Source organism: Brassica napus, chromosome A6 (assembly GCF_020379485.1).
Source record: "Brassica napus cultivar Da-Ae chromosome A6, Da-Ae, whole genome shotgun sequence".
Lineage (NCBI taxonomy): Eukaryota > Viridiplantae > Streptophyta > Magnoliopsida > Brassicales > Brassicaceae > Brassica > Brassica napus.
The window spans coordinates 12,881,964-12,902,178 of NC_063439.1; the positions used below are offsets into that span (position 1 = coordinate 12,881,964).

At 31.3% G+C, this 20,215-nt stretch overlaps 2 protein-coding genes and 1 long non-coding RNA gene across 9 annotated transcripts; 2 read left to right on the forward strand and 1 right to left on the reverse strand.

Annotated features, from left to right (window-relative positions):
- The first annotated feature begins 3,400 nt into the window (after nt 1-3,400).
- LOC106347684 (anthocyanidin 3-O-glucoside 2'''-O-xylosyltransferase-like) lies at nt 3,401-5,123 on the forward strand. Its single transcript, XM_013787273.3, has one exon. It carries the CDS (start codon nt 3,482-3,484, stop codon nt 4,886-4,888), a length of 1,407 nt encoding a protein of 468 aa, XP_013642727.1. The 5' UTR covers nt 3,401-3,481; the 3' UTR covers nt 4,889-5,123.
- Nucleotides 5,124-6,809: 1,686 nt separating this feature from the next.
- LOC106347685 lies at nt 6,810-9,184 on the reverse strand. 7 transcript variants are annotated; one of them, XR_007314308.1, is made up of 7 exons: nt 8,981-9,184; nt 8,664-8,877; nt 7,759-8,066; nt 7,558-7,637; nt 7,375-7,464; nt 7,207-7,284; nt 6,810-7,106 (listed from the first exon to the last, which is right to left on the reverse strand). It is a non-coding gene; the product is annotated as an uncharacterized LOC106347685 (long non-coding RNA). The 7 variants fall into 7 exon arrangements; XR_007314309.1 differs by having other exon boundaries at nt 6,810-7,284; nt 7,759-7,918; nt 8,007-8,066; nt 8,981-9,182; XR_001270776.3 differs by having other exon boundaries at nt 7,176-7,284; nt 8,664-9,180.
- Nucleotides 9,185-13,812: 4,628 nt separating this feature from the next.
- On the forward strand, nt 13,813-15,090 carry LOC106347687 (probable CCR4-associated factor 1 homolog 9). Its single transcript, XM_013787274.3, has one exon. It carries the CDS (start codon nt 14,166-14,168, stop codon nt 14,979-14,981), a length of 816 nt encoding a protein of 271 aa, XP_013642728.1. The 5' UTR covers nt 13,813-14,165; the 3' UTR covers nt 14,982-15,090.
- The last annotated feature ends 5,125 nt before the right edge of the window (nt 15,091-20,215 follow it).

A 20,215-nucleotide genomic window follows, 5' to 3' on the forward strand; every position in this document is an offset into this window, starting at 1 on the left:
TTTTATTTTAAATAGTTTTAAAATCAAAAGTTTTGGTATTATATAATTTTAAAAGACTATTGAGATATATTGTTTAATTCTATAAATTTTATTATAAGTTTCCAAAAAGTCTTTTATGACATACTTTTTGATTAATAAAAAAAACAGAGATTAATAAACAAAAATTATTTTATAACACTTTCTATTTTCGCATTATTTTGTCTACAACTTTATTTTTTTAAGAAGTAAAATAGTTACAAATAATTAATTAACAGTTATAGTAATACGTAAAACATTTCAGCAAACATATAAAAAATTTAGTACGCAAAAGTATAATATTAAAAAGAATACAACCAAGAATATAACATACAAGTTTTATTATTCTTCACTGATGTTTTATATATGTATCCTTTCTTTTTTCCTATTACAAATAAGCATGTCAATTTTATTATAATCAAAACTATATCAATAGAGTCTTAACTCTAGTCATGTATTAATATATTGTTCTCATTTTTTTAATTTAATTATAATAAACCTTTTCATTGATTAATATTATTTTAAAGAATTTACCATATAATTTTATTATAATCACGGCTATATGAATTATATTAATAGAGTATATTGACTTTAGTCTCATATTAGTATAACTAGAGTTTTTAACCGCGCTACGCGCGGATAAGATATTATATGTATTTTTCAATTCTAAAATAATAATGTATAATATTGTATTACATTATTTAAAGAATATAAAATAAGACTACATAACATAAAAATATTTTTTTAATTTTCTTTGTGAAAATTATTATGTTGTTTGATTGTTGTACTTGATTCGCATATTTGCATAGATATATGTGATAGATGAATAACTATATTTTTATTATCAGTAAATAATATATATTTATTATATAATATAAGAAAAATAAAATTATTTACTTTTTAAACAACCTTGTCTCATGTTGGGGACTCGGTTATAGACATATCATATTCGAAGAAAACATTTTACAGTTATCAATCTTCTTAAAAGTTAAGAAACAAATCTGAATATCAAAACAATATCTCATACGATCTCTTTGTGGAATAACTACTCTAAAGTAATTGAATTTAGGCATCAAAAAGGACTGGAAATGGATGTGCAGATGTGTTATCTAAGTCAGCTTTACAAAGTACTATTCATAGTTCATATATCATTTATGTCCATCCTATTTTTTTTGTCTATCCTTTCTTAAACATCTTGAAATAATTGATGCTAATTAATAATAAAATTTTGGCTGGCAAAAAAAATCAAATTTGTCTAATTATCGCTAAAATATTTTATTAATATCGTCTAAAAAGCTTTCAAGTGATATCATAGTTTAATTTTTGTTAGTTTTTTTGTTAATTTTTAGAGTTTTTTGTATTTAAGATTTTTTCCATATTAAGCTTCTATTTCTTTCACTGAATTGATATATATATATGTCATAAAAATTACCATCAAATCATTTTTACTTATTTATTATTTTGTTTTTAATGAAAATACACCGTTAAATAATTTAATTTAAAATAAAATTATATATTAATTTGTTGTATTCTAACAATTTGATTGATTTAATTAATTTGCTTTGGTGGATAACTTATGAATCGGGGAAACCAATCTTATGTTGTTATATTATATTTATTTGTGTATATAGAATCTATATATAATGCTAGTGTAATAAAGAAAGAACATTATTTTTTGTAACTTCAAAAAGGTACATTATTACAATTTGAAATTAATCAAAATTGAATAAAATGGTAATTAGATATTTGTAAATCTAATTGTTTTTTATCTTGTTCAGTTGGATTCTCATGAAAAGAAATCGATAGGTTAAACAAATGTTTCAAAATTTGTTGTGTTATTGTTTTGTCTATAAATTATAAAATTTATTGTTGATATATTTAATTATTGCACCCTTAAATAATATTTTATTAAGACATTAGAGAACTATGTTTTGAGTTGTTTTATCAAAATTGTACAAAAATCTATGTTTTTTCATATTTGTCACGAAAATTTATATGTTAAACTTAGTTTTACAAAATTCTTAACTTTGTCACGAAAACAAAAATCTATGCTTTTTCATATTCTTCAATGTTCTCACACTTTCAAAAAATATATTAGCTTAGTCACTTACTTATTTTTTTTTACAAAACAAAGTATCGGAGTCTTGAAAGTTGAATTCATATTATTGTAATTGTACATAAGAGTTTGTGATTACATACTTAGTGATTCTTGTATATGTGTTCAAGAAAGTTTCAATGGCTTAGTGGTAACTGTCCTATATTAATTTCATAATAACTCGGGTTCGATTCTTTCCTTCGCATTGTTTTTCATTTTTTACGAAAAAATAAATGAGATGACGTGGTAATTTCGGGCTCTCTGATTGGTTGATTTTTTTATCATACGTGGACACCCTCTCCATGGCTTATATTTGCCTTTTAGTATAGTATAGATTTTTCATCATCCATTTCTTTCGAATTTTTTATTTGCTTTAAGAGATTTAGTTTCATATTCAGTTACGATAACATGCGAGAAGACTGATTCAAACATCATCACTCATTTCCCTTCTTTCACCAAGCTCTAAGAAAAAATTGAAGTTCAGATATGCTTACTCTTTTCTAATCAATCATGTAAATACCTTTTGAGTTCAGTTATGAAATTGACTTTGCTAATTATGTCGACAATGTGAGTACATCCTAACATTAATCAGCTCACCCGATTGCAGAACTCGGTTCAACCTGTTCACCTAACGATTGTAGATGAAACGGTAAAGACTAATGGAAAGTGGACAAAAATGTTGATCAAAAGCAAAAAGAAGAAGTTTCAAACATACCAGCCATGAGAAAAAGATCAACTGCTGCAATACGAGAGAGAGAGAGAGAGAGGCAACGAAAGAAACAGAATATGGATTTAGCAATAAAAGAAACGGAAAATGGAGAGGATAATAACAAACACAAAATAATATTATAAAATATTTGAAATCTGTTAGTTGACAAAAAAGAAGAAGATAAACTCTGTAGAAATTTAAAACTATCTTCATTCTTCAGTTAAAAAAATCTAATAATCTACAAAACTCTTTTAACGTTACGTTTTAAAATAATTAAATCAGCAGGACTCTTTTTAAATTGAAAATACTGTTTAGTTTTTTTTAAAAAAAATATTGATGTAGTCGACATATGAAAAAAAAAATAGGGCCATTAACTAAAATGGGCTGAATCCAAAACCCAAGGCACAACACATAAATTCCGGTCTTGTCTTTTTGTTTGCTGACACGATACACCTCGTGTTTGCACTTACCACTTACCCGGCAGCTATACTTGCCAAGTCACTTCATTGGCTATCAGCCACCACCAGGAGGGACCCACCAATCCTGGTTCGTGTATTTATTTACGTCGAAAACACGCAAACACATAGGAAAAAAAGTTTTTTATTTATATAGTAAAAGAAAGTACAAAAAGGTACAAAAAAGCTAGAAGAAAAAACAAAGAAATGGGCGATTTTGGATCCGATGGATCGTCAAGCATGAGCATTGTAATGTATCCGTGGTTAGCATTTGGTCACATGACTGCTTTTCTTCACCTCTCCAACAAGCTTGCAGAAAAAGGGCACGAGATCGTTTTCTTGCTCCCCAAGAAAGCTCTAGACCAGGTCAAACCTCTTAACCTCTACCCAAATCTCATCACTTTCCACACCATCTCAATTCCTCATGTCAAAGGGCTCCCTCCCGGTGCTGAGACCAACTCCGACATACCATTTTTCTTGACCCATTTGCTTGCGGTTGCAATGAACCAAACCCGGCCCGAGGTAGAGACAATTCTGCGTACAAACAAACCGGATTTGGTTTTCTACGATTCCGCTGATTGGATACCTGAAATCGCTAGACCGGTCGGTGCTAAAACGGTTTGCTACAATACCGTCAGCGCTGCGTCAATAGCCCTAACTCTTGTCCCTGCTGCGGAGCGAGAGATCATTGATGGGAAGGAAATGTCAGCGGAGGAGTTAGCTAAACCGCCTCTAGGTTACCCGTCTTCAAAAGTCGTCTTGCTTGCGCGCGAAGCAAAAACCCTAAGCTTCGTCTGGAGGAGACACGAGGGCGTTGGTTCTTTCTTCGATGGGAAAGTTACTGCGATGAGAAACTGCGATGCGATCGCTATAAGAACTTGCCGTGAGACGGAAGGCAAATTCTGCGATTACATCGAGAGCCAATACAACAGACCGGTTTATCTAACCGGACCGGTACTCCCCGTAGACGAACCTAATAAGACTTCCTTAGAGCCTCGATGGGCTGATTGGTTAGCCAAATTCAAGCCTGGTTCTGTTGTGTTCTGCGCTTTCGGTAGCCAACCCGTTGTAGAAAAGATAGATCAATTTCAAGAACTCTGTTTAGGGCTTGAAGCAACCGGTTTACCGTTTCTGGTCGCGATAAAGCCGCCTTCAGGTGTGTCAACGGTGGAGGAAGCGTTACCTGAAGGGTTCCAAGAGAGGGTTCGTGGACGTGGCGTTGTGTACGGAGGTTGGGTTCAGCAACCGATGATATTGGACCATCCTTCAGTGGGGTGTTTCGTTAGCCATTGTGGGTTTGGTTCGATGTGGGAGTCTTTGATGAGTGATTGCCAGATGGTTTTGGTGCCGCAGCACGGTGAACAGATATTGAACGCGAGGCTGATGGCAGAGGAGATGGAGGTGGCGGTGGAGGTTGAGAGGGAAGAGAATGGGTGGTTTTCACGGCGGAGTTTGGAGGATGCCGTGAAGAGTGTGATGGGTGAAGGTAGTGAGGTTGGTGAGAAAGTGAGGAAGAATCATGACAAATGGAGATGTGTTTTGAGCGACTCTGGGTTTGCTGATGGTTATATCAGCAAGTTTGAACAGAACTTAACTGATCTTGTGAAGTCATGAATGATCATTTTTATTCTTTCCACTTGGCTTGGTTTAATTTGGTTATGTTCGTGTATTAGCCATGGTTTAAGATATATTTGTAAAACATGTTTTATTTCTTTCGCAATTCTCATAAAATTAGCTGATTAGGGAATTACTTCCTGAAGCTGATAAATCTATATTGTATTCCTTTTATGGAAACTAGAGTTTATCTCCGCGCTTCGCGCGGATTATATATTTTGACGTTTTAATATTATACTCCCTCACTATCAAAAAGATAGATATTTTAGAGAATTTTTTTCTTGACAAAGATAGATATTTTATGTTTTCTATGAAAAAATTATAAATTTCAAGAAAATTAATTGATTTTATTGAATTACTATTGGTTAAAAAATATTAAAAATTGAAATTGCAGAAAGCGATACATTTAGTATAGTGACTTAATGTGTTTTTTTAATATGTGCGAAAACGCTAGAAAGTCTATCTTTGTGAAATGGAAAGAGTATTTGTTTTGCCAAATAATTTAAAACTGACCTTTTGAAATACAATATATAATTTTATAATTTACATGTGACAATATAATTTTATAATAATAAACCTATGTGTTTAGAGAATATAACTACATATGTTTTAGAAAAAAAACTACATTGTTTTACCATTTTTAATTGTTTGGCCATTTTCAAAAATATTAATATTTTTTTTACAATTTAAATGAATTTAAGATATGATTTTACTGATATATGTATATTTGTCTTACATCTATATATTATTGTTCTAATAAATTTGATGTTGGTCTTATGTGCTCTTTTGTTTTTTAGATTTGTTGTGAGTGGTTTGATTTGATCCATGTTGTTCATAGTGTTTGAAGCGAGTAACAACTTTCATAAATTATTTATAATATTAATATGAATGTAAATTTTTTTTATCTTCACATTTTTATCTGTTTTGGGTTAATGCTAGTTATGAAATTTTTTTTTCCGATTTTGGATGCTTTATATTTGTCTTAAATTTTTCGTTTCATCTATACTATTATTTGCGAAGTAAATTTTTGGAATCGAGCTCTCAAGTTAAAAGTTATAGTGGTTAAAATAGTTTTTACCCTTAATGAATAAATAAAATATATAAATAAATTAAAAAATAAAAACAAAATTTCAATTTATTTGATTAGATAATTGATTAAAATTAATAATAGTAAGAATTATCCAAAATCTGAAAATATAATTTTAAAAGGAGATAATTTTTGTATATGTTGTATTGTTATCTGAAAAAGTTTTTTAGTGAAAAGTTAAAAACATAATTATATAACTATATATTAATCAAATAAAATTCTTAATTATCTAGTTAAAAATAGAATATTGAATTTTCCAAAATCTAAAAATATAATTAAAAAAAAGAAGATTATTTATATATAGATATATATATTGTATTGTTATCTGAAAAAATATTTTAGTAAAAAGTTAAAAAAACATAAATTATATAATTAAAAATAGAATATTAAGTTATTTTAAGATTTATTTTAGTATAATGAATATAGTGTACAAAGAACTTTTTAAAAATTTATGAATAGTTTAAACCCGCATCGCGGGCAAACACCTAGTTAACCCATATAGAGACTTATAAAAATCAACCAGAGATGATCTTTATATTAAACTATTTCTTCTATTTATTTTCTTAAAAATCAAAATTTATGATTAAATACAAATTGAATACTACGTAATAGGTGTGTTGTAAGTTTTTTTTTTTAAACTGCTGGTGTGTTGTAAGTTGGTAGATACAGAAGTTGATTATAAACATAGATGTATTTTGGATAGTGCAGACAATCCGACAATAGAATATGGTTTGGCAAATAAGACAATAAGAACTGAACAAAAGTAAGGACTCTCTCTCTCTCTCCTGCAAAGTGCAAACACAGTATACACAGCTCTTATGTTGGGCTACTATATGAGTAAAATGTGAATTGTATTGACAGAGGAAAATGCGGTTAACTTACTTGAATCCAGGTAGAAAGCTAAGGATACATGAAAACTGAATAAGTATACATAGACAATAGAGAGAACTGCAGTGATAAGCAGTTCCACTATGTGAAATAAACCTAGATACAGACTGATAAAGATTAAATTCCATGTACAAAAATGAACTACTGCTCAAGGATCTGCTGGCGAATTGAATATGTATTTGCCAGTTTATCAAATATACAATATTGTCTGCATATTCCATCACCATTCACACAGCAACACCACTGAGAAACAAACATGAGTCAACTATGTTTTATGGGTCACACAGAAACATATGGCCCAAAGAATAATACCTGCAGACTCACTTTTCTCTATTGTTTATACCTGAAACACGATTGAATCTGAATGATCGTACATCGCGGCAGCTGCAACTTCATCATGTGTGACCTTTCTATGTCAATCCTTGTGTTGTGTGCATTAAAAACGTCACAACTTTAGAATCTTAGTATCAGAAATAAAAGAAAATGGAGAATGTATAATATTTATATATACCTGTAAAGAAGCAGCCAGCCTTTACCAAATTTGACATCCACATCGTCATTCTCTTTCTTGAGATATTGTTATCAGACCATCAAATCAACCCTAAAAAGTAAATTTGAAGAGTTAGTTTTGGCACACAAATCTACCGTGACCATCAACCCCAAGTTTCTTTTAAAGCAGTTTTGAAGTCATTACCTTTTCCATTAGTCCATAGGAAACCTTGTCTGGTTCAACAACTTCACCTTGGTCAATATTTTTTTAGCTACTTTGTATGCCTGCATTGCAGTTTTTTAACCATCAACATCTTCTCTCGACCATTGTGTTATAAAATTCCATCTAAAGAAACATAATAACAATGACTTCCAATCTAAGACACATTATACTAATTAAGCATACCTCTCTCTCATGAACGTTGAATTGATGCTGAATTTGATTTTACCAATAAAATGTCTTCACTCGTCAATCCAAATATGTTATTTTTCTTCATGTGCCCTGCAATATCTTCTACGCTACTTTCATCTCCCTCTACCCATTTTATGCAAAAAAAATCCCAAACCTTGGGAGACTCAGGAGAAGGAAAAACAAAGTCACTCTCACTTTAGCCGCGTACAAATGCATTAGCTGAAATTTAACATCTGCAGTACCTGAAACATTTTCTGAGGGAGTTTTTTTTATATTGTGAGCCACTTAAAATATACTCCTCCCTGAAGAAGTAGGAAGCCAATCCATAAGAAAAATAATGTAGAAAAATATTTTCAGACAGGAAAATAAGTCAATATGATTGATAGAATGCACGTTCAAGCATAGAAAGCCATGAAACATAACACAACATATACAAAGTAAATCAAAGCTGGAATAATTCAATTTTGCAGTAAGATAATTAGACCATCAAAGTGTGATCGTAGATTCAGGGACCTAGAAGATAAAAGTGGAAAGTGCCATTCAATCTTTCCTGTCAAAGGGGGACAAAGTGACACCAAACAGTTTCACAGGAATACATATCACTATATATATTAGCCATCTATTCACAATCACTTAATCTTTGTAATTCTATTGTTTCACTTGTAGTTAAACGAATAAGATATTTATTTTTTAAAAAAAAAGCTTACTTAGAACATGTAAGGTAGTGCAAAATTCTAGATTGAGGATTAAAACAAAGCAACACCAAATTAGAGGTGTATCTTTTGGTGTTGAGTCTATCTGATAAGCTCACAGAGAATTTGTGAATCGTCCGTAAGTGGATAAAGAAACCAGGAGTATGAGACAAACTAAAACTCAAGAGAGGGAGAGATAAAGCTTACTTTCAAAGTACATAACGTGAGTCCAACAGGCATCTATTAGGCGAGTGGCAGCCCCTTGATACCTTAAGCTTCCTCCAAAATTATCCTCTTCCAATTCCACACTATAGATTGTGGTCATCTCCATCGTTTAAAATATTATTGCTCAGAGGTACAATCACGCTCACACCACACCAATTAATCAGAGGGATTGAATCGTTACGACAGTGGAACAAATCTTAACAAACAGAAATCTAGCACTTTAGGAAGTCGATTTCATATCGTATGGGTAAGTGGAATTGAGTCGTAAAAAAATGAATATGAGGAAGTCAATCTCATACCTGCTCATCGATCAGAAGGAGCTCTACGGTGATTAGTGGTTTCAGTTGATCTTACTGCTAGGTTTCGATTTTGATAGGATTTAGGTTTAGACGAAGCCATTTATATAGGAGGAGGATGAACGTAAGGTGGAACGAAACCAGCCAGAAGGTATAAAAAGAACATTGATTTTTTTTTTTGGACAAAAAAAGAACATTGATTAAGAGGGGGTTACAGAGATAGAAGATATAGTGGATTAGTCGATCACAGAGAATTGAGAAGTTGAATTGTAATTGTCGGGCTCCACATGGCCATGTTAATTTTGTTGGAAACCACATAGAGGCCCAGTTTCTGTAGACAATGCTGTTCTGACGTGTCGAAGCAAATAAATCTTATTGGCCTGAATAAAAAATCCTACGTGGCACGCTCGTTGCTCTCCTTATTCGGCTTTTAGTAGTGTTAGATGTTCCAATTTTTCAATTTTATATTATAATAAATATTTTCATTTATTAATATTATTTTAACCAACTTACTATATATTTTTATGTTTTTTAATATACAAATATTTTAATCATTTCTGAAAGTAATAACCCAACTATACAATCAACATTTGTCACTAAAAAATGAATGAATGTTCTTAAAATTGTATATTTGACTGTTTTGCATTCATTGGACACATTTTAGAAGAAGAAAAAAAAAATATATATATATAGTGAGTATAACAAAAAAATATTAGGTTTAGGTTGATTAGTTTTTTGTAATCTATAATTTATTGTATCCACTATTAATATAAATATGTTAAAATCGTTTATATAATTATTTATGTCATACCATATGTATTTGTTTAAAATTATATAATGTAACTTATGATATTTAATTGTTTCTATAAAAAATTATGTTAATTCTGTTTTCTTAAAATATTTAATTGTTTTATGGTGATATAGATTAGATTATGTAGTTCTAGGATTAGTTTCGTTTTTAAAACTTTAATTAAATAAATGAAAATTCAAATACCAACAATCAATCAAGTTTGAGAATTAATTCTAAACTTCACCTAAAATGACACCTAAGCACAAGTGACTTCTCAATTAATATATAGTAGGATACTCAACTTTATGTTTGAAACAATTTTGTTTTTTGTAGAATAATTATAAAAATAAATTTTAATCGGTAATTTTACATATTTTTTAAAGACTTACGATTGTAAAATTTTACTGTTAGAGTTCTTTAAATGAATTGGATTACAATACGTTTGTAAACAGACGCATTTAAAAAAAAGAATTCTTAGATTCATCCCGATGAACTTCTAGGTTCACCAACCAATAAATTTTAGTTATTTAAAATTCAATATCTTTTAAAAAAAGAAACAAGATAATAATAATTTGTCAAGCTATATTATAATTTTAAAATAAATAAAAAATAATAGTAATTACCAAAAAAAAAATTGTTTAATAGTGTTAATGCGGTCAACAAAACACTAAACCCTAAACCATAGATCCTAAACCTTAAATCCTCGGGTAAAACGTAAACCCTTAGATAAATCCTAAACTCTAAATCATAAACATTAAAACTATATTTTAAAAATACTAAACAATAAATCCTTAACCCTGAACCCTTGGGTAAATCCTAAATCCCAAGGGTTTAGGGTTTATCTAAGAGTTTACGGTTTAGTATTTAGGATTTATAATTTTAAAGATTTACTTTTTAATATTTTTGATTTAGGGTTTAGGATTTACCCAAGAGTTTATAGTTTATCCAAGGGTTTAGAATCTAAAGTTTAGTGTTTTGCTGACAACGTTAACAATATTAAAAAAGTTATTTTTGGTAATTATTATTTATTTTTATATATTTTAAAAACATAATATAATTTGACAAATTCTTATTATTTTATTTCTTTTGTTTTTAAAGATACTGAATCTCAAATAACTAAATCCTAATGGTTGGTGAACCTACATGTTCATCCTAGGGAGGGGTGAATAAAAAAAAACTCTTTTTAAAATTAAAACACAAACCTCTGATGAGGGTGTATTGGACTGAGTATTTTAGAAGACTTGAGAGGATTTTATATATAGGTGGGTTTGGAGGAAGTTTGGGTGATTTTAATGAAACTCAACAGAAGAAAACGTAAATACTGATGGTTCTAGTAGAATGTATTTCTAAATGTCGGAGTGTTTTAAGTGATTTGATATCTGTATACACAACAAGATAATTAATTGCCTTTAAACTCATCATTTTTGTAACTCCAATATTTTGCTTTCGACATCGTAACTTTTTTCTTTTGGGTAAACTTCGACATCGTAATTTTTGAAGACAAAGGCTCTCTAAGTTTTTTTCTCTCTACTCTTCATCTTCTTACAAAACTGATTATACATTTATTAGCAATATTTCGTTGATGTAACAAGTATCTATTCGGTCAAATGTCCAAAAACTTGTCATTTGCAACGCCACCAAAACATTGAAGCCTTGTGTTCAGAGTAAGCTCTATAAAATTCTCATCTCAAAGTGGACTGTACTTGTTCTAAAGCTGTGATTGTGATCATGAGAAGCATGAATAATGTGTTTGTGCAAGAGATTGCTTGACTTGTATCTAGCTTGAAGATCATTTTCTTGTAAGCGAACCACTGTCTTAAGAAAAAATTAACAGAATTAATTTACATGTTAAGGCCCATCACACACAAAATGAATCAAGTCTTAAGATTCAAAAACCACTCGCAGCAAGCTAATTTATTAAACTAATCCTAAATCCAATAGTGATGATGACAAATCGTCTAACACATCCCACATCTTTCCCTTGATGGTTGCAGTAACAGAAACAATAGTTGCAACATCTATGTTAGTGTTCTCATGACGTCCAAAAATATCTCCAGTAATTTATTCCTTAAGTTTTCATAGGCACATGAGACACGGTTATGTTTCTCTTAGCCATTTATGCCCAGTTTTTTTGCATATCCGTAACAATTTTGAATTGTTATTTTATTTCTCTGATAACCAAATTCATGGGTTGATCATATCCCTCAGAGTTGACCCTGAGATTTTTACATCTCTTACTTGATTGTAGAGCTCATTGACATAAGGATGACGATAATAAATCACTGAAGCATTGTAATTTTTATTTCTTGTTTTTCTCACACCATCATTGATGGAAACTCAATTACAATATTCTTCATGTCAATTAATCATTGGAACCTCAAGAAATCAAATGAAACTCTTGTTAATTGGAAGTGGTAATTCTATTGAAAAATCCAATGAATGTTTATGTATGTTTGTTTCTCAGAAATTTTTATTAGGTTTTCGCAAATACCACATATAGACGTGATATTCTATGGAGGCAATTTTTAACTAAAAAGTGATACAAAAGATCTTAAAATCCATTTTCAAATTTCTCTTTTAAAATAGAAAAATTGGTGTGAATGTCTCTAACTGAGTCTAATATTAGAGATATACCCTTCTCTATTTCCTTTCTTTAACGTTCTCATATTACCCATATACCTTACACTGACTCTACTACCTAGACCCTCTGTGCTGCGTCAGACATGTCTACTCTACTAGCTACACTTTCTAGTCTGCGTCATAATATTCTTTCCTTATCACTACATTCGCTTGCAAAAACTCCATTGCTTTCTAGAATTAAAAATAGATTTCAGTTTATAATAAAAAAAGAGAAACAAAAGAAAAACTTATTTGCAGACATAAAATAAGTAGAGAATAAGTGTAGAAGAAGAAGAACCTCGCCCTCAATATCTCTACATCGATAAATATGACATCTTTGAATACATTTTGGGATTAAAAATGGGATCTATTCCTTAATTTGTACCTACAACGAACTCTTCCTCTGCTTCCACGACGGTGGTGATTAGTGCCGTCCCTATTAATTTGGTGGTCTAAAGCACATTAACATAATGTGGCCTCATATTTTTTACTATCAAGTAATATTTTTTTGTAACTGAATAGTATTAGAGCTATATATTATAATAATATTTAAAATATGTTTTCAACGATGAATCAATATTTAGCAGATAATAATATATTTATTTAAATTTAGTAGGAAACTTATAATTATGGCAGTTAAAGTTAGTAATATATATAGCTCTAATACTATTCAGTTAGAAAAAATATATTCTAATATATAATTACTTGATAGTAAAAAATATGATTAGAAAATTATTAAGGAATGAAAATAATCAAAGAGAGTCATATTGTTTTTTTTTATTTGTCAACAAAAGAATTATATTGTTAAGTAAGCAATATATTATATGAAAACTGACAGAAAAAAATAATGAAAGGATACGTATGTTTTTAAAGAAGTGCATAATAGTTGACTCTCGTATGTCACGAGTATTAGCAAACAATCTGAAACCACTACACTAAAACATCCCTAAAATGTGGCCTCTAAAACTATTTATTTGATTGTGGCCTAAAGCATATGCTTCATCAGCCTTATACAAGGGACGGGCTGGTGATGAGCTCTATTCTGCTGCCGTTTCTGAGCAAGCCATACGACATGGCAACCATCCAACGACATGCGTAACACCCCTAGCAACTGTTACTTGCTATTTCTTTGCGTAGATGTTAACTTTTTATTTAACGGATATCTATTAACTCAACTATCTTATTTTTATAAGATATGCATAGATTTAGGCGATACTGACATATGTATTTGTTATCAATATAGATTAACTTATACATAATACATCATAAGTATGTAAAAGCATTGTATTATTTACCTTCTAAATCCTAGGTTAACTACTAACATATTAGTTTACATGTACAGAGAATATGCATTCGTTAACAAATTATGTTTGTTATCTCTCTATATCAAGAAACTTAAAGAAAAAGAAGCGCAAAGAAAAAAAAAACGATAAGGCAAATATGTTTATTTCTTACTACAAAATTATATACCAAACGAATTGACACGAAAATATGTTAATTTCTTGACTATCACACGAGAAGGACTTTCAATAAATAAAGGTATAAAATAATCAACTAATTTAAGTCATGGCATAATAATTGGAGACAAGAGGGAGGAGGCCAAGTTGGACCGAGTCAAGTCACAGAATCTGAGTCCAACTTGACGCGTTTCACGTCTCCTTCCTCGCAACACCCTATCACTCTTTACACACAAATATATACATCATAGACTCTACACGTTCTATTCAACGAATACTCAGAATCTAGTTTTACCAATATCCTTGCTTGAATAAGATTCAAATGACGATCATCAATTTGGGCGGCGCCATCGCGATTCGCGAGGTTTGGGCGGAGAATCTCGAATCAGAGTTTGAGGTAATCAGCGGAATCATAGACGATTATCCTTTCGTCTCGATGGACACTGAGTTTCCCGGCGTGATTTTCAAATCCGATCTCCGCCGTGGAAACCCGGCCGATCTCTACCGCCTCCTCAAATCCAATGTTGACGCGCTAAGCCTCATCCAGGTCGGTCTTACTCTCTCCGACGCCGACGGTAACCTCCCCGATCTCGGTGATGGCCGGCGCTTCATCTGGGAGTTTAATTTCAAGGATTTCGATGTGGCGCGTGACGCACACGCTCCGGATTCGATCGAGCTTCTCCGTCGGCAAGGGATTGATTTCGAGCGGAACCGCCGCGACGGCGTCGACTCCGAGAGGTTCGCGGAGCTGATGATGTCGTCGGGGCTTGTCTGCAACGAGGAAGTGAGCTGGGTGACGTTTCACAGCGCGTACGATTTTGCTTACCTGATGAAGATTCTCACGCGCCGGGAACTACCTTGCGCCTTGGGTGAGTTTCAGCGCGTGATGAGAGCGTTGTTCGGAGAACGCGTGTACGACATGAAACACATGATGAGGTTTTGCGAGAGGAAATTGTACGGCGGTTTAGACCGGGTGGCAAGGACGCTTGAGGTTAACCGGGAGGTTGGAAAATGTCACCAAGCCGGTTCCGATAGTTTGCTTACGTGGCACGCGTTTCAGAAGATGAGAGATTTGTATTTTCACCAAGATGGGCCGGAGAAACACGCAGGTGTTTTGTACGGACTTGAGGTGTTCTAAAGGATTATCGACTATTTGTAATTTAAATTTAATTAATTAACTTAATCAATCCTTGTAGTAAATGTTACTGTGGAAATAAATATAAGTAAAAGGCAAATTATAAAGTGGATATCTTTTGGTTAATTTGTTTCTTAGATTTGACTTGCGGAAACGCAGTAGGCACTATATACAAATTCAATTAAAGGATGGATGCTTGTACTAAATTGTGGGAACAGAAGGGAAATGCCCAATTTTAAGAAGAGACTCTTCCTAGGTCCGAATTCACAACCTAACTAATGTCTATCGAAGGGAGAGATTTGCTAGGAGTATAAGATTAAAGCTTGGGATGGTGGAGAGATTTCAAATTGTGGAATGTATCAATACTATTAAAACATAAGACTTTTTTTTTGAGGTGCTCTTCTGTTTTAAAAATATTTACTAAAATATTTTAAAACTATACTTTTATATTTATAAAAATGCCAATGTCAATTATTAATAATTATTTAAATATTAATTACTTATATCAAAAATAAACACGTTACTTTGACATAATTAAAAGTTTACAAGAGATCATCGCAGATTTGGATTTCAACTTTCAAAGGTGATTAATTCTAATATACAATATTTTGGAGTGTTTGACGAAGATGAAGATTGAAGTTTTGCTTGAGATTCAATTAGGCTTACATGGGATTTTTGGTTGTGTTATGGCGAACTGAAGGAGGTTTCATGAAGGTAACCCGTCGGAGCTTCCGGAGGTAGACGCGGTGAGGAGAGCAATTGAGGAGAATTGTTTGAGAAAGTAGATCAATCGAGTCATCAACGCCGACTACACCAAAGTGATCAATAGAATCTCACTACCCGAGTTCAAAATCTCAATCTTCTGAAATTTAGATTCTCCGCCATTTCCGTCTTTTCAATTCGGTAATATCTCTGAAATACGTTTGCTCTGTATTGTCTAACACATGTTAAATTCTTCACCTTTATAACTTTGATGTATAAGAAATGAGCGAAAGTGTTGAGCTTTATTGATGGGTTTCTTCAGGTATGGCTGGTGCTATATAAGTCAAAGGTGTTGCAGTTACTAAGTACAAAAGGTCAAGTTTTATGGAACTTTTTGTTATGTCATTACATTTGTGCTTATATAAGTTCATAGAAGTGAATAGAACATTGTTTGTATACGTCTGCTGTAAAGTAATCAGAGGAGTGGTTATAATTTCAAAATTTTCTGTTGACAATGGACATGTGTTTAACCCAGTGATCTCACCAAACCCAAGCAAGCTAAACATGATAGTCTCATCAACCACGAGACACCATATCATCTCCTTCTTACGTACTCGCAGCTGTCTACATAGTAGATAGTGTACGGTCCTACCAGACCATATGCTTTCGCGTCCAGCTAGCCTAGAAACTATTCCAATGGGAGAGTTGACCAGTTCTTCCCACACATCAAGTCTTATTGTTTCTCTAATGTGGAGGAAAAGTCTTGGACAAAAATTGTGATTAATATCTTTATTTTCTAGATTAGAAGACCCTTCAGGATAAAGTCTTGGAGGGTAATCTCGTGATTTAACTTCAGCAACATCCATCTGATCATATAACCCAACAATAAATCAGCCACAAGATAACAATAATACAATCATAACATAACAATAAATCAGCCACAAAAATAAGAATAACTCAGCCACAACCAAAAAAAAAACTCAACCACAACATAACAGTAACTCAGAAACAACATAACATTAACTTAGTCACGATATAGCGATAACTCAACCATAACATAACAATTACTCAGTCATAACATAACCCTAACTCAGTCTCAACAAAACCCTAACTCAGGCGCGACAAAACCCTTAAAAAAACCATATCACAGCCGCAACTAGGGGTGGACATTTTACCAGATATCCGAAGCCGCACCCGAACCGGAGTAGCAAAATATCCGAACGGGTATTGAATTAGGAGAGATTGGATATTCAAACCCGAACGGGTAATATCCGAAGATAACCGAACATATGTTTAGTTAACCATATATTTCTAGTTTACATAAAATATGTATATTGATACTACACATATTTTAAGTTCATATGATATACATAGAATTACAGAGAAAATGATTTGCTACTCACTTAAAATGCATGTCAAATTTTTTATTTCAAAAATTAACAAAAAGTTACATTCAAAATTTAAAAACAATAACCAAATTAATGTCTTTTTTAGTTTCAAAATGTTATGTCCAAATCTATTAATCATTCAATCTATTAAAAATAAAAAATTAGTTAAGTGAAAGTTATATTTTTAAATATAAGAAATTTGAGAAATGAAAAATTTAAACTTTTATTTCAAAATCTAAATATTCGAACCCGATCCGAAATAACCGAACCCGAACTAAAAATACTCGAACCCGACCCAAAGTACAGAAATACCCGAACGAGTTCTATACCTCTACACCGAAATATCCAAAAATCCAAAATACCCGACCCGAACCCGAACGGATACCCAAACACACACCCCTAGCCGCAACATAACTCTATCTCAGTCGCAACAAAAAATATAACTCAGATGAAATATAATATATAACTGGCCCACAAACTCCACCAATACACAATTTATAAAGTCGCGACATTCTACCGGAAAAGACGAACTCGTAGATAAGAACACGGCGAAGACGATTTCGTACAAACGATTGAAGACAACAATTTTGGGGAAGACGATATCAGAGAAGACACAATATCAACGTCAGAGAATTATTTCGAGGAAGACGAAGTAAAGTGAAACGTCGACGAGGATTTCTGAGAGTGAGAGTATCCTTGTGGTTCCTTGAGTGGGAGTATCCTTACGGTTCCTTCTTCGAGACACAATGTTCTTCGTTCCTTTTTTTTTAACCCCTATGTAGTTGTGGAGAAAGAGACGGTTTGATTTCTATTTTGTTGATGTGGAAAAATAATTTCAATTAAAAACAAAAACTAAATAAAGGCCCTTATTGTCATTTATTTGGGGTATCCAAACATTCTATTAATTTTAAAAAGATATATAACACTCTAGTAATAAACTAAAATTTTTATAACATTCTAGTAATTTTCTCTAAAAACTATGCAATGATTTTCTTGTATGACTGAATAAATTTGATGGGAAGGGAGAATACAAGTTATATAGATCAAAATATTTTATATACTAATTAATGTATGATAAGAAATAATATATTAACAATCAAACTAATTACTTCTATATATAAATACAAATTCAATTTATTACAAGCACACTTATTTTATATTGCTAGTTTATTTTAAATACGTTTGTAATAATAACATTTATAATATTATAAAATTAAATTAGTGTGATTTTATTTTGTTGCATAACTATTTATCATTTAAAATTTAGTAGTATTTATTTAAGAGTTTAGAGTAGTCATATAGAAGTTGATTGGTAGAGGTTGTAGTAGCTTTGGAGTTTTTGATTTAAGATTTAAGTTGTAGATTTTGTGGCTTTAGATTTAAATTTTATTGCTGTAGGTTTATTTCAAAGTTTTAAAAGCACTAAACTTAAAGTTGTAGAAAAATTGATTTCTAGAGCCATTATATTTCTTCTTAAAGATTTCGGACTCTAGATTTAGTTTTTATTAATAAAACTTGATTGCTTTAATTTTATTGCACTAGAGAGAATTATGGTTGTGTTGAGCACTCACAGCCAACACCAATCACCCCCATAATTAATAATATAAAAAATGTTGGCTCTGCAAATAATCTACTAATTACTCATTTTCACTTACTGAGATGTTTTTCAGTGAAAACATAAACTTGTTTATTTTTTGATTTTTTATATATTCGGTAAATTTTACTAATTGGTAAAATACTATGTAGAATCACGTTTAAAAACGAAGTTTCGCATGTTTACCAATAATGGCCAGAGAGTTGGTTGGTGCGAATTAGAATCATAATCTTTTTCCTTTAAGAATCTGCAAAATTAAGTTAAAGCTCCAAGGTAAAGAAAGCACTATTTCTTATCTAGAAGAAAACAGCTTTCATTTGTATTCGCCTTCTCTTTTACCTTTTTTGCTGATGTTAATTCCTTTTATTTAATCCAATTTATCGAAATGAAGCATAGATCTCAAGAAACTTTCAAACTAGAAAAGGGGATAAATGTCATGCGTTCTGCGCCAGAAGGTGTGCAAATGTCACACACATGACCACGATTTTCACCACTCACGTGTATTAAGTCATCAATATGCATAAAGCTCTCGAATCCATATTTACGTACATTACTCTAAAATGTAAATTAAAGTACTATGCAAAAGTTATAAGATAAATGTTTCATGAATATGAACACTACAAGTTTCAATACAGTTTACGAAAAAAAAAAGTTTCGATACAATACTGAACATGCCAAAGTCACCTCTCTAAGCAAAAGTTTGTACAAATTGATTAAACAATTATCATACAGATTTATTCAATCTCAGAGCATAGGATTAGAAAATATATTTACTTGGGAAATCAGCGCTCATCTGGAAAAGAGAAAACATACGTCTTTTAAGTTAGAAATTTAGTTGACCCAAGGCTGCTTACTTTTAGTACCAAGTGAATATGTATAAGAGTGTCATGTCTCCAAGAAACACGATCCAAAAATTATGCAAAGGTCACACCTCTTCGTATACAATTTTTTTATAAAATGAGTAAATGGTTAATCAATTTGTCGGTGACTGCCAGTGATCATCAGTAATTATGATCACTAGATAGACGAAATAAATAGAATTTTTTTCAGTAAAAAATTGTTTTCTTAACACTTGTGCAAGAAATCTTGACTAAATCGTAGTTTGATTTGTCCTTAATATATCTTTCGGGTTTCGGCATGTTTCTTTATATCCTACAACACAGAAATGTTTTTTATGCTTAATAAAGAAATGGAATTGTTTTTGTAAATCAAATAAAATATTTTGAATAGTCAAAACTTCAACCTAAGATCGAAACATTTTAAGCGAATCATTTAAATTGTTTTTTTTTTGTCATCCGATCATTTAAATTGAAAAGTAGGTTATTTTACATACGGTTTAAAAGCTTCGAAGCTAAAAGCCGAAATATATGCACTAATATTTTACTCTCATTATATTTAGGATGAATGTGTTCAAACATTTTATTGGTCCATGCATATGAATAGGTTTCTTGCAAGAGTTCATTTTCTGTTTTTCCAACGTATCCTTATTTTAAGTTACAAATTAAAGAAAATATATTATTATTATTATTATTATTGTTATTATTATTATTATT

Coding starts and splice junctions, on each gene's coding strand:
- LOC106347684 (XM_013787273.3), top strand. CDS start 3,482: ATGGGCGATTTTGGATCCGATGGATCGTCAAGCATGAGCATTGTAATG.
- LOC106347687 (XM_013787274.3), top strand. CDS start 14,166: ATGACGATCATCAATTTGGGCGGCGCCATCGCGATTCGCGAGGTTTGG.